The 14,529-nt window shown below is 31.1% G+C and overlaps 1 protein-coding gene across 4 annotated transcripts in view; it reads right to left on the bottom strand.

The window, feature by feature from the left end:
• The window catches only part of LOC124365013 (run domain Beclin-1-interacting and cysteine-rich domain-containing protein), a 77,397-nt gene that overhangs the window by 30,508 nt on the left and 32,360 nt on the right, over window positions 1–14,529 (bottom strand). For 3 of the 4 annotated variants that reach the window (XM_046820890.1, XM_046820891.1, XM_046820892.1), the window contains exon 4: window positions 10,648–10,831. In XM_046820890.1, the coding sequence (XP_046676846.1) occupies window positions 10,648–10,831 (184 nt within the window). Of the gene's footprint in view, window positions 1–2,026; window positions 2,158–10,647; window positions 10,832–14,529 lie in introns of those variants that run through there. The other variant, XM_046820893.1, reaches the window with a different exon arrangement.

Here is a 14,529-nt window from a genome sequence, read left to right as displayed (position 1 = left end):
ACTGCGAAGGGCTCGGCGCTCTAGAGATGTCAACTTAATGATACGGTACTTGCCATCTTCGTAACCAAGTCAAACAACAAATTAGAAATTCCCGTCTTCGATACATAAGTGGTATGTTTTCAGACAGAAATCAATCGACAACTGCGTTATGGAGTAATTTCAAGAAGCTTGGTTTTGGTAAGCAACCCTCTCCTGCCTCTATTAATATTTCACAAGTTCTCTCTCGTGGAACAATGAACCTTGACTACACTGTATGACATTGTTTGGTTACTTTACAATTAACTCCACAAACTGTTACACTGTAACATACCTTAATGATATTGTTAATAAAGGATATTTATTACCTATTGTCTATTATCATATGTCACATAACATAATGATATGGCTTCGCTGAGATTGCATGCAAAATTCAAATCTATAGCTTATTTTATTCTCGAGATGTACTACGGACAAATAGACAGACAGTCAATCATACATAAAAGAGATTTTTACATCCTACAGCAGAAAAAAGAGAAATTGTGTCAACTCACTCACTAGAATGGGCTTCAATGATGCTCAGCCACATCCCGTAGAAAAACATACAACTCATAGAACTCATTATTGACTAAGTATAAAATGAGGATTCATGCAAAATTTAAAGTTTGATGATATCTTTCTTGAGATATTTTGCCAAATGATACATTCACGATTGTTTTTAAGAAAGTGGCTTTATAGCAGAGTTTGCATAATAAAAGTCTAAACACCACATAATGATGTTGTCTGTATTGGAGTGGTTAGGCTACATGGTTACTGTCACATGTACAAATGTCATATGATTGGACTCAGTTAGTTTACAAATTTATTTATTCTTCAATATTCTCCTTAATATAGCAGTTAGGCATAAGACCCATACATAAATAGGCTGAATTTGTAGATACAATTTACCAAAATGTTTATTAACGCTCAGCCAAATCCCATGGAGTGTACATGCACCATCATCAAACTCAGTTTTATAGAAATGAAACTTTATGCAAAATATTTAATCTGTACTATAGTTTGTTTTCGAGATATTGTGCAAACAGACAGACAGAAGAAACATTTTTCCAACTCCTCAAATGCTAGGCTCCACTGACGCTCAGCCAATTATTATACATAATAAAAAATACTAGTTCTGCTAGAACTCAAACTCGGATTTCTCATTTCAATACCACACACATTTAATGTTAATATAATAGTCTACTCATTAAATTAGTAACTCCTGAAATATTAAAATATTATATATAATGAGTATTTCTTTTCTATTATAAAGTAACATATTACACTGCAGGGATATTTACCAACAGCAAATGCTTCACTCAAATCACAAAAAAGTAGGTAACATTTTTAACCGAACCAATCCCGGCACACTAGGTACAAAATATTTTTCTTTAAATCTGTTTACATTTATACTTCCCTCTTTTTAAATACTTCATGTTTTTCTTCATACTTATAGACAAAGTGCAACATTACTTCAGTTATCCTATATATTTATCATACTACAATGAGATTTGCTTGGATTCCAATTTATTAGAAAACATACAAATAATTCTAAAATATGATTAAATATGTTTTTATTTTACAAATTATATACTAAAAGTTTTAATTAATAAGGGATGATAATAATTGGTCAGTTATTATTTTTTTAGATTTTAAACTTATTGCAAAATGTATCTGAAATATTTAACTTTAAGTTTTAAATTGATATATTATAGTTTTGTTTGTTATTGTTTTTTTTTTAAGTTAATATAATGAAATAGCAGTTTTTATTAAAATTCCTAATAACATAACATATAAATAAATCATAATAATTATGACTTAAGATATAATCCTTTTTTTCTTGGATTTTATGTAACTGTTTTCTAACCAGTAATATATTTATATTTTTAGAGTAATGAAATCTATCGATGTTTAATAATGACATAAAAGTTATACTCGCTATAGATAATACATTTGTCCAAACTACAGCATGTTTTTAAATTATTTCACAAAAATAAAAAAATAAACCAACCTCATTATGTAGAAAATTTTCTTTATCTGAAAACAAAAAACTTGCAATATCAAGACCCACATAAATTTGTAGCACCATCACAAAATGATGAGTACCGTACAGTAGCGCTAGAGAGACTGACGTCTGTTGAGAATCAGATGATTGTTATCAGTCAGTACGGCCTTCACTGTTCCACTTCCATGGTCAAGGCAGTTCACGAGTCTGCCACTTCAGTTCAAGATAACTTTCAAACACATTTAGAAATAAGGATAAAAAATCAACAAACATGACCTAAGAACTTGTATGTCATTGATAAGTCCGAGTGAGTGTACAAGTATCTGGCAATAACTATTATCAATTCTGCGCCCATTCATATGCTACATCGTTAGTAGCTTCACCTCTTAAGTAATAACTAGAAAATAAACCGCTTGGTAATAAAATCATTCAACCTTACTTCAAAGATTATTTTCAAATTAAGGCCTTACCTTATAAGGAGGAGTTACTATTAATTATTTAAAAAATTTTTAGTAAAAATGAATTTGATATATTGGTAAATCTTTACTAATAATTTGTTTAGCTTACATTGTGATAAATTAAACAAAGGAACTTACGGAGAAACCAATGAGAAGAATGTGTGGTAAAAAGGGAAGGACAAAAATTCATAGACCATTAATTTCCTTGGTTGTTAATTTAGTCCTCTCTTAATATTATACAATATAATAGCATTTTATACCTTTGTTATGTAATTTCAAAAGTAAAAAATAATTTAACTTTGCAGTTAAGATAAAAAAGGCTGGCTTGTTTTGCTAAAAGAATATAAGTGTTAGGGATAAATTAAGTATAATTTGTATTATTTACAGTTTTTTAATAACTTGTTTGTTTCATAAGACATAAATAATGTTATAAATAATTGCAATAATGTTATTGAAACAAAAAATTCTATTTTTATTGTTTTTGTAATTTTTAAGATCAATATAAATCATACATTTCTGCACAATTAGCATATTCACAGCGGTGCACAATAAGCATGGAAGGTGAAATGGAGCTGAACTCAACATTCGTGTTGAATCAACCCTTCCTACCATATCTACGTTACGTGTTTGAAAATTCAGTTGACCCACCGTGATTTGAGTCGTGCCTAAAACATCATAGTGCACTTAATTATGTACCTGACGAGACAATGAGAACACCTTTTCATCCAAATTAAATTTTTTGAGGTCTAGGTGTCTCTGATGTCGAAATAGCAAAGAGTTCATTTTGAGCTTCTTAGTCATTGACATTTTGAATCTCTTCAGACGGACATTGACTCTGAATTCAAGGAGTCAAGTCCTTAACGTCATCAAATTTCTGATGCACTAAACGGAAGGCGAGATGGAACGGAGCTCAGCATTCATATTCAATCAATCCTTCTCACCATAGCGACAATAAGTGTAGCATATTCTGTCAAACCTTAATATTTTTTGTTGATAAATCATCAGTAAAATTACCCAATGTAAAGCTACTCAGTTGCTTGGAATATTATTAATATGGAGGGTAATTTAAATTCAGTAAATCAGGAAATAAAAGTTGACTCTCACATTTTTAATGAGTATTTTATTAATTTTAAAATCACTTTAAGGAGTAACTATTGTAGTGAGTAATTGTATTCCAAATTTTGAATACATACATATACAATTTAAATATTGAAATAATGTTTTCTATTGGAAGCAGATAAGTACAAATGATGTGCTTAAATGTGTCTCTGCTCATTACAAATTAAAGACGTTTATGTTTTTTCAACCAAACAATTAAAGAAACAATTGATATGATTCACGAGACTTTAATTTTTTTTAAATTGATGCTTGAGCAAATTGTTTTCCAGATATTCTTAGTGGTCAAAGTTAAACCAATTTTCGAAAAGAAGATAAATCATGCCCCTATATTTATCGCCCTTTTTTCAACAGTACCTATCTTTAGTAAAGGTTTTTGAATTTTGTATAAAAAAACAATTGTACAGTAATTACTTTGTTGAGAAGAAACTTTGTGTAAAGAGATGATTGGTTTTTTACCTGGTAAAACCCTATTAGAGCAGTTGAATTGATCATTGAAAAATCTTGAGAAGCTTCATAAATTACGAAATTTTATCTGCCACTTTAATTTTCCTGTCTCAAGCATTTAACAGTATATCTTATGATTTGCTTTTGAGAAAACTCCATGTCAAAAAAATGAGCTGTATACAATTGTTATGGTATAAAAGAATTAAATTTAATGACCTCCTATCTAAATAACAGAAGGCAAATTGGAGCTCAAGGCTCTTAAGTATCAGAGTCTAAAACCATTCAAATTGGTGTCCCTTAAGGCTCTGTCCTTGAGCCTTTTTTGTTTATTATATGAATGGTTTTGTATTTAATGTACCCTTTATGTCTGTCTTACATGCAGATGATACAACCTTACTAAATTTTGGAAAAAACTTAAGACATTTTGCAGAATAATGGTATGAGGGTTACTTGTTACTGGTTTCGGGCAAATTATTTAAATATAAACACTAACAAAACTGAAAATATTTATTTTAGTTCAAACTTTGCTGTGACAAATAGAGGTAAACTCAGTTCAATTGTTGGGGGTTCATTTGGATGACAGACTTAGTTGGGACACTCACATAAGTAGTTTATGTACAAAGCTATCTAGGGTTACTTAATATTTATTACATAGGTTAAATTTATATGTAAATAAAAATACGTTATTAACATTTTGCCTTTTTTCACTCACTTCTGTGATATGGAATAATCCTCTGAGACAATAATGGTGGAGCACAAAGAGTTTTCCTATGGCAAAAGCAAGCTTTAAGGTTGATCAAGAATACGAATCAAGAAGAGAAGAACTTGAAGAAGTGTTGAAATTCAGTGAACAAAAAGGTTATGTTTAAAAAAATTGTCATCAAGAATAGGAAAAATGTATATCACAGCATTATAATTCAAAGGATAAGTGATAAAATCTTAGTTTGATTAATTTATTTGTAAAGGTCAGCATTGAACATGATAATGTTTTAACTTGCGTTTTTTATGTTTTTATTTATTAACGTTGTTTGGATGATAATTTTATTTTCTAGTTTTTAAGTCTTAAGTCTTAAAAGTTGAAGTTAACATTTTCTAGTCACAATGTAAGTAGTTGTTTTTATTTTCCTGTTTTGTATATTTTAATTTGATAAATTATGTTATTTATTTTGTTATTCAAACATTATAATTTTAACACTAGAAAATTGTAATAATGTTGATGATCCTCAGGCCACAAATACATGAACCACTTAAGAGAAAATAATGCTAACTTTAATATAGTTTTCATTAGTAATATAGTAGATGTTTACTGTTTCTGACAATATTTATTGTACCTTTGTGTATTTAATGACAATAAAGTTTCTTGAGACGTTGGACTTTGGGTCTGAGTTAGAGATAGCGCAGGTTCAAACCTGTCTGTGACCGTTGCACTTTTTATCAGTACCATAACCTTATACTGTATCGACTCTCCCCCTTATTCTGTTTGATAAGATCCTCGCATAGGCCCATGAGGAAAAACAAAATACAGCTTAAAAAGAGATCTTAGCTAAAGTTGATTCTTAAATGTCTTGGCATAGTTATAAACAATTTCTTGTACATTATCAAATTTATATACATAATTTCCACACAAAATTATTCAAATTAATGAAGAGTTTCACAGTTTACTTTTACTTCAATTAATTACTGCAAATAACAGCACATGCAAGCAAAATCCAAGTTCAATTGATATATCAATGCGTATATGCTGTTTACATGCAGTTTATTCATTTGTAAGAATGGATATACATATGTGAGATTTTTGTTTAAAAAACAGATTCAAATAAAACAATATATTTTCTTACCCGGAATTAAGCTTTACTATTTGCAATTTTTTTGTTAGCCTGTAACCAATAATTTCATTTCATTGAAGACAAAATGTTTAGCTACATAATTTTTATATTGCTGCTCTAATTTACATTGCTTGCAAATAAAAATGGCATATAACATTTGGGTAAAGAAGTTACATTTTGCTAATCAGCACAAAAAAAACAATGAAAAATTTAAAACTGACGGACTGACCCTGAAGGACTGTAAAATACTGAAAATAATCTGACCATTTCTAATTTTTTACATGGAACAAAATCAAAAGTTACACACACTATAAGACATTTTATAAGTTCTATTAGAATAGATAAATACTTCATCTTCCCAAAATACTTGTTTGATTGATTATACTGTTTAATAGGCTGCAGGTCCATAACTCACTCATATATCAGCCTTATCTTAGCATTCTAGATGTCATAGTGCAATTGCAATTTATGACTAGAATCGATTATGTAATATATACGTATGAACATATCAAATAGTAACAGTCACACATACATTAAACCAACGTCATCCTCTTGTTGATATAGTGCAGCTATAAATATTCCATTTATAAATATTATACAAAAAGTTTTACACAGAATCTCAAATGTTTTTTTCAGAATTAACAAACTTTGATAAATGATCTTGATAATAATAAATCCAATAATTATGTATATTAAGTATAAACACGCCAAAATTTGTATGTATGTTCATGATTGCATGTATAGACATTATTAAACCATTATGATTACAAAAAATAAAATTTAATTTGTTTGTACATTTTTTAAATTAAAAAATATAAACAAACTGGTCTTTTTGTTTTACAACCAATTAAATGTGGTAAGGGCACAAGTTATCTAATTGGCATATAGTTGAATAATTTTTTATTAGTTTCAAATAGTAACTGAAATATGGTATACTTCTTCTTTGATATATTAGATATTGTATGCCAGTGCTAACACGTTAACAATGACTTCTGGAAGGTATGCATTATGATTTAACACTTTGTACGCAATAAGGAGTATATATATCGCTGATCGTAATTTCCCCCTAACGCACTAAGCAGGATAACTAGCGGCATCTCGTAGTGACGCATTACATTAATTCAGATTCAGAATGCGAGAGTGCTTGTTTGTTCTTCTATTGTGATGTTGATAGCATGTGACGCATCAGAACATTTGTCGCCAGTCACAACATTAGTTTTTGTTGGCTTTGCACCTGCGCGCGCATTCAGCCTGTTATCCGTACGCTTGAAGCAGTAAATTTACTCAAGACAACACCTGACCACGAATTGTTTGTTTATAATCCAATTTTAAACATAAAATGTTTTTTATACGTTATTTGACCAATATATTCAATAAAAAAATAAATTTTGAAAAATAATTTAAACAAAAATCAAATTAAGCACAATAGTAGGTTTCAAAAATTTATTATTTATCTTCTCCTCATGGTTTCAGAAGCATATTTTACACTAAGTAAAATTTGCTTTAAGCTTTGATATTTTAAAATTGAATTATGTAACTGTAAAACAACTGAATTAATGAAACAAACAAAGTAAAATAACAGGAAAATGTCAAAGTGGGGAGTTTTCTCAGTAGAATAAGTCTAAGGTTGAATAGACTTCTGACAATTGCTCCATATTCTGTTTGCATTCAGAATAACAATGTTCATAACTGGATAGGTGTCAAATTAAGAGCTAAGGTAGTTGTCAGTGTTTGAGGGCTCTTAGACACTATTTATTTGTCTCAAATGACATTTTCAGATTTTTATGTATATGATGTTTGGGTTGTAACATAGCTAGAAGTGCCTATTATGAGTCTTAATATCTGTAACTGGAAATCTTGCATCATATTTGAATTGCTTAAATAAATTGTTACAACTTTGTGACTACTAAAGCCCGGTATACACTGGCGAACATTTGGCCGAACTGTAACTGTAACACGTAACATGTTCGATAGTGTGGACGGAGGTCTGTAACGTGTTCGCGTAACAAATTTGTTACGATGTTCGCGGCGACCCATGTTTCAGCCAGAGTCGGTAAGTTACTGCGCATCAAAGGAAAGTTCGCGACAATGTTACGCGTAGTTGGGACGGTTTTCATGTTATAACATGTACATCTCCTACCCCCCCACTCCTGTCACTGGCTAGTCTCAGTTGTTGTTGTGCTAGTCTGCAGTACGTTCAGCATTTCTCTGTTGTGTTTTTATTCTACAATGAACGACTCCTGGACCCAAGAGGAATCAATTGATCTCATTTCCAAGTACAGAGAAAAATCATTGTTATGGGGCTCAAGGGACCAGAATCATTTTAATAAAACTCTACGAGGTGATGCGTGGAGCTACATTGCAAACCAGTTGGAAAAGTCGGTTAACGTTTGCAAAAAGAAGATGGTATCTATCCTTGCAGCCCTCCGAAGAGGGAAGGCTAAAATGAAGAAAAGTATGGGTACATGTCAAGGTCCGCCTCAAACTGACTGGTGAACTTGGGCCGTATCATCCATCGAACAGCTGTAGGGAATTTGTTGAAAAAACGAACAAACATGTTACCGCAACATGTTACACGTTACACTGAAATGTTCGCCAGTGTATACTGGGCTTAAAAGTTTAGATTGATCCCAGCAACCATCAATAAATAATAAATATCTAATTAATGTCGATTTGTGACTTCAGGTCAGTTCCCTTCCCCAGTGAATTTCTGATCAGCACACTTTGTTGTCGTGTTAAACTGAGATGTTATAATATATAGCTCAATAGTTTGTCATTCCTAGCTTCTATGAAGGATGATGAGATTATTCAAATTTCTATGTAAAACTTCTGATACTTTGGGTATATAAATTCTAATATTTTTGGTAATTTCTGTTAAATTATTTAACCCTTTTAACCCCAGCCATTTTTCCATGGACTTGCCAGAAAGCCCATGGCGATAAGGGACCGTAGTGCAGAATTGAGGGAAAATTCATCTAGTTTTCTTATTTTTTGAAGATAATTTTTAGGTTTTTGTTTTAAATTGTTTCACAAATAAGTGTACTCTTAGATGTAATAGTTAAAAAGTACTTTTACAGAATGATTTGTTTTTTTTTAGTGTATTTATACATAAATTTTTTTTATTTTTTATAGTTTGGACATACATAAAACGGTAGAAAAAAAAATTGTAGCCCCTGAAAAATGAAGCAATTTTGTTGTACACATATTTCTTACTACACACACAAAATTTTAAGAACTTTCCTTGATAAATGCAGGAGATATATCCAATTAATTGTATTGCTGCATAAGCACTTCTTCATATATTTCCACATAAACGTCAGTAGAAGTATACAGATATGTTTACTTGTTTTTTGCACTTTTGAAATAATAACAATTATAATATAACACAAACTAATTGTAATGGTTTGTAAGACTAAAACTTGTTTAATTTTTCAAAAAAGTAAAAGGAATAATATTTACAATATATACATTTTATGGTACTTTGGGAATGGGGTCAGATTCCGTTATATGCCCCCAACGCTTAAACCTTTTTCAATGAACTTAGAACGTTATAAAACGATGTAGTTGAGTAACAGAACTAACATTCCATTAATCAACAAGCATTTCCAGGTATTGTGATCGGTATTTTTGTCGCTGTTATCTTATCTTTCTCGAGAATCCCGATTACGGCAGGCCGCGCGGCGGGACTCTGCAATCACTTATCTACTAGACCGCTCGACTTTGACCTCTGTCTGAGGATGGGGAGGGGTTTGCGATAAGACAATTCCTGTTTTATATTGACGAAATATTGTTCTACACTAATCTAGTAATCAGTAGAAGCAAAATGTCAAATAACGATTCAGTATGGGTGTGGTTGGTATAATGCCAAAGTACCAGTGTTTATCAAAGTGTTTTCACTCACTGGTAACTTTTCTCTACGACGTTTACTCATGTTTTTTTTACTAATAATACAATAAATCACACGAAAAAACAACCGCTTTCAATCACGCAAACTAATTGAGGTTATAAGTCAGTATACAACAACAATGCAACTGAAGTCGTCTGACAACCGACATCGACAAATAAACTACGCTCAATGACGACGAAATACGATGCCAATTGGAAGGTTTATTGTTTTTGCATGTAGCCCGTTTCTTCACCGACTACTATACCGAAACTGATGGCATTTGGACATATTATTAGCCAGCTACATTAAATTCTCGAGACGTCCGGTATATCGGACGTTGGGCATTTTAGCTAGACCACCTCTGTCCGATATAACGGACGCCGGGGCTAAAAGGGTTAAATCCAAAGGGGAAAACCCCTGAAGTTTAAAGCCCTTTCTCAGTTAGGCATATGTGATATAATACAACAAAGCTTTCTAAGCTTGTTTAAAAGTTTAATCTGCATGTCCTTAATATTTATGATTAGAATATTTCCCTAAAAGGCCACACCTGCGTGCTTTGCAGCTCACTGTGCTCGTTTTTATAATCAGATTTCATTCTTGGAAATTATTCATACAACAAACATACATCTTATGCATTATAGCACATGACCTTTCTCTATAACTCTGTAACTCTGATTCTTGTTCACTGTATTCTCCTATTTCTTTGGTCTTAAACCTAGAATTTATATTAGTTTTCCTGATCAATACCATATCCCTCGCCACCGCTGTTTGGGCTCACTGAACTTGCTTATTTCTTGTTCCATTAGTTTTTGTTGACTTTAGTCTCAGAGGGTTAACAAGACCTTTAGCAATGTCTCTCAAACTTTTTATAATCTGAAATATCTGCTAACTCACCAGGCTCGGATCAATGTCTGTTAATAGAGACAGTTGGTTTTCTTCAACGGCCCTCAAACATATGAGCACAGCTTCGCTGTACTGGGGCTGACACAGGAACGCTGTGGATTCGAAACAGTTGGTCAAGTGTTCCTTGTCCGACAACAGCCACGCCAACTTCTGGGACAGTGTGTGACTTTCCAAGCTGCCAACAATTTAGAGAAAAGTATAAATAAAATGTTAAAACTATTATATAGCACAGTTGAAATTTTTTAATAAAAATAAGAATATGTTTATTGTCATAAAGCTTACAAAACTATCTGCACAAGTCTTGTATGAGACAAATAAAAAACTAGCAGAAGCCTAAATAGACAAATTTGGTAGCCAAAACAGTAAGTTATGCCACAAAGTAAATAGTATTTTATATTTTTTGAAATAAATAAATAACATGAATAAAAAAGTTGTACAAGAAATAAATAAATGACAACAAGTAAAACGGAGCCTCCGAAATCACAATAACATAATTATATAACAATGATACATTTAAAAAGACAGTCTGTATAAATAAAACATATATGACATTAAAAATTTTAAATCTAATAATTTAACTAAATAAGCTATATTTAGAAACAAAGTCTCATGGTAAAAAAATTCTTTTAAAGAATAAAATAGCTTTACTAGAAGCCAGGAATAAAATGTTTGTTTAAATTCATTGTAATAATATTTAGTGATACCGTCTAAAGAATGTACACCTCCAAAGCTATTACAGTGTGATTATAAATATTGTTTTATTTAATTTATAAAAATCTGTAGATACATTTTCTCTATTTCTAGTGTTATACAAATGTCTTCAAGAATTCAGGATGTTTAAGTATTAATTAAATATATGGTTTGAATTTTCTTTGTAATACAAATTGGTTCACAACATGCTACAATTTTAATGGCTTTTTTGTAGAATGAAAATTTCTGCTATCCTGGTACAGTTTCCCCATAGAATTAATCCTTATCCAAGGACTAATTAAAATAAGGCAAGATGTGCAGTTCTGAGATAATCAGAGTTACACAAGTGACAAGTGAAATGTCTTAAGAGATAAACAGTTCAGGAGAGTTTAGCTGACAGGTGGTCAATGTGGGGTCTCCAAGTCACATGATCATCCACGCAAACACCCAACAATTTTACACTACCCAAAGACACAATATCCGAATAAATATTTCAATTTACTGGTCTCAGACTAAACATTATGCGCTGTATATTATCTTCAATCAAAAAAGTTTGTTGGAATGAAACTACAATGATGCTTATTGAACGGATTCCATTGAAGTTTGCTTACTTACTGCAGGCGATTACTACTACTTTAAAATTGTTGTGTCGTCTGCATATAACATATAACATTGTTTTGAAATTGATTAAGAAAGAAGGTAAGTCATTGACTAATACCAGAAAGAAAAGAGGTGCGAAAATAGAGCTTTGAAGAACGCCATACTCAACCAAGAGCTCTCTTGACCATTTTCCTTGACAAATACTTTCTGTAAACAAGTATTTAAATGATTCAAAAATCTTAACAGCAATACTTAAACCATAATACTTTAATTAAACAAGGATGTCACTGTGATTTACAGAATCGAACGCCTTGCTCAAGTCACAGAGAGTGTGACCTTACCAAAATTTTTGTTTTCAAAAGCATTTAACACAAATTTAACAAGGCTGTCTGTTGCATGATAGGTACTTTTTCCTGACCTAAAGCCAAATTGTGACATACTCAGAAAACAATTAGTTTCCAAAAAAAAAATTTCTACTGTGATCATAAATTAAAATTTCAAATAATTTGGACAGTATTGGTATAACGGATACTGGGTGGTAATTATTTGGCTCCTTGTCTCTTGGGCCCCTTATTATATATAGGACAAGCTATTGCAATATATCAGTTCAATTCAAATCAAATTTTCACATAGTTTGCGTCAAGATTGGTAAGCGGAAATACAATTGTTGATACAAATGACAAACAATAATGCCAAGCTAAATTTAAACGGAAAAATAACATTATTTGCCGACGACACACTTATTTTTCTGAAAGGAAATATATGGGCGGATGTGAGACGAGAAACATTAAGTGATTTAATGTTACTGAAAATGTGGTTTGATCAGAATGTCCTTTCCTTAAATATAACTAAAACAAAACTTATGCCAATCTCTTTGAATCCTCAATCGGATTATGTCTTAGGAAATCTGATCATACATAATTGTGGAAATCATAGTAACAGTACCTGTAATTGCGAAGCAAACGAAAAAATAAACTCGTATAAATATCTTGGCGTTATTATAGATTTCCGTTTGAAATGGTCAGATCATATTGAATATCTCAAACAAAAGACCCGAAAGTATATCTTTGCCTTTAAGAACCTTAGGGATATTCTTGCTGTTCAAGAAATGAAAATGGTATATTATGCATACGTGCAATCTCTTTTTGCATTTGGGATAATCTCTTGAGGACCAGCTTATAAATCAAATCTTCATCCTCTGTTTACGGTTCAGAAATCAATTTTGAAAGTAGCTTTTAAAAAATGTCATAGTTTTTCAACATCCATTTTATTTCAAGAAACTAAAATTTTTACAATAAGACAACTTTTTATAAAATTTCTTTTAATACACATGTATAAAAATTTAGATGATTTATTTTAAAGAACTCAACACACCCATAACACAAGTTATTCTAGATCAACAGTAATTCTACGACTGCAATTAACTAAATCTTATTCAAACACCAACTCATACTATCTAGCTCACGTGCTTTTTATAAATATAAGTAAACAGTTTCCAAATTTTAGTTTTTTTCAATGAAATTTCTACAATTATCTTTAAAAGGAAAGTTAACCAGTGGTTATTATCACTGTCTATTGAGGAGGCCGAGGCAGTGTTGTCTACGAACTACGGGCGGACAGTTTGACATGTGAACAGCCACCACTCCTATCCCATCATTATTCATTATCACTACCCCATTATAATCTGCGGTGACTCTGCTTATTTACCCTTGTTGCTAATATGTAAATGTTTTTAAAATTAATAATATTCAATTCTCAAAACAGGTACATATTAAAATTACACGGTTTTTTCCTTTTAATATATTCATTCCATATTCACGTATGTATGTGGTATATAATAGTATATTATTTTGTATTATATTTTATATTCATTTTTTTTTTATTTAAATCCAGTCCGTTATTTCTTCAGGCGTGAGCAACTCGAGTCTGCGCACAGGCATCATAGCCCATGCAGGCTCATTTCCCGAGGACAATGTTTTATACATGATGTTATTTTTATGATGTTTATTTTATGATGATTATTTCTTATGATGTTTATTCTTTGTTCTCATTTCAAACTCCGTTCGGTAATGTAATAAAATTTTTTTAGAAGTTAATTTTACAGTTTGGATTGTAATATTGTACATATATATTTGGGAAATAAAATCAATTCATTCATTCATTCATTTCAAATGACAAATGCCAAAACACATATAAAAATTAAACTAGTTAATAAATAAAAAGATTAAAGTAAACTTTAAATTGGAATAAATTTGAATTATATAATTTTAATAGCTGTTTAAAGTTCATGATTTATAGGCAGTAAACAAATACTAAATTCAAACGTAGTAGATAGTTTGGCTCAAAACCTACACTCATGACTTCCAACTGTGTCAACCCAATCCCTGCTGGCGATTGCCAGCCTCTTTCTTTGGTGAGCTTTCAGAGTAAAAGGACCTCTTTCGCTCGTCTTGAGAAAAGAGCATATGGTTTAATGTGTTCTAATAAGCTATCTGACATTAATTCTGTAGTAATAAATTATATGAGGGAAAGGTCTTACCTCTGGTTTGATGCCAACTGCCTATATGTTAATGAGGATAAGAC

Source organism: Homalodisca vitripennis, chromosome 6 (genome assembly GCF_021130785.1).
Source record: "Homalodisca vitripennis isolate AUS2020 chromosome 6, UT_GWSS_2.1, whole genome shotgun sequence".
Classification (NCBI taxonomy): Eukaryota; Metazoa; Arthropoda; class Insecta; order Hemiptera; family Cicadellidae; genus Homalodisca; species Homalodisca vitripennis.
Note: the sequence above shows the minus strand (reverse complement) of the source record. Positions and strands in the feature narration are given on the sequence as shown.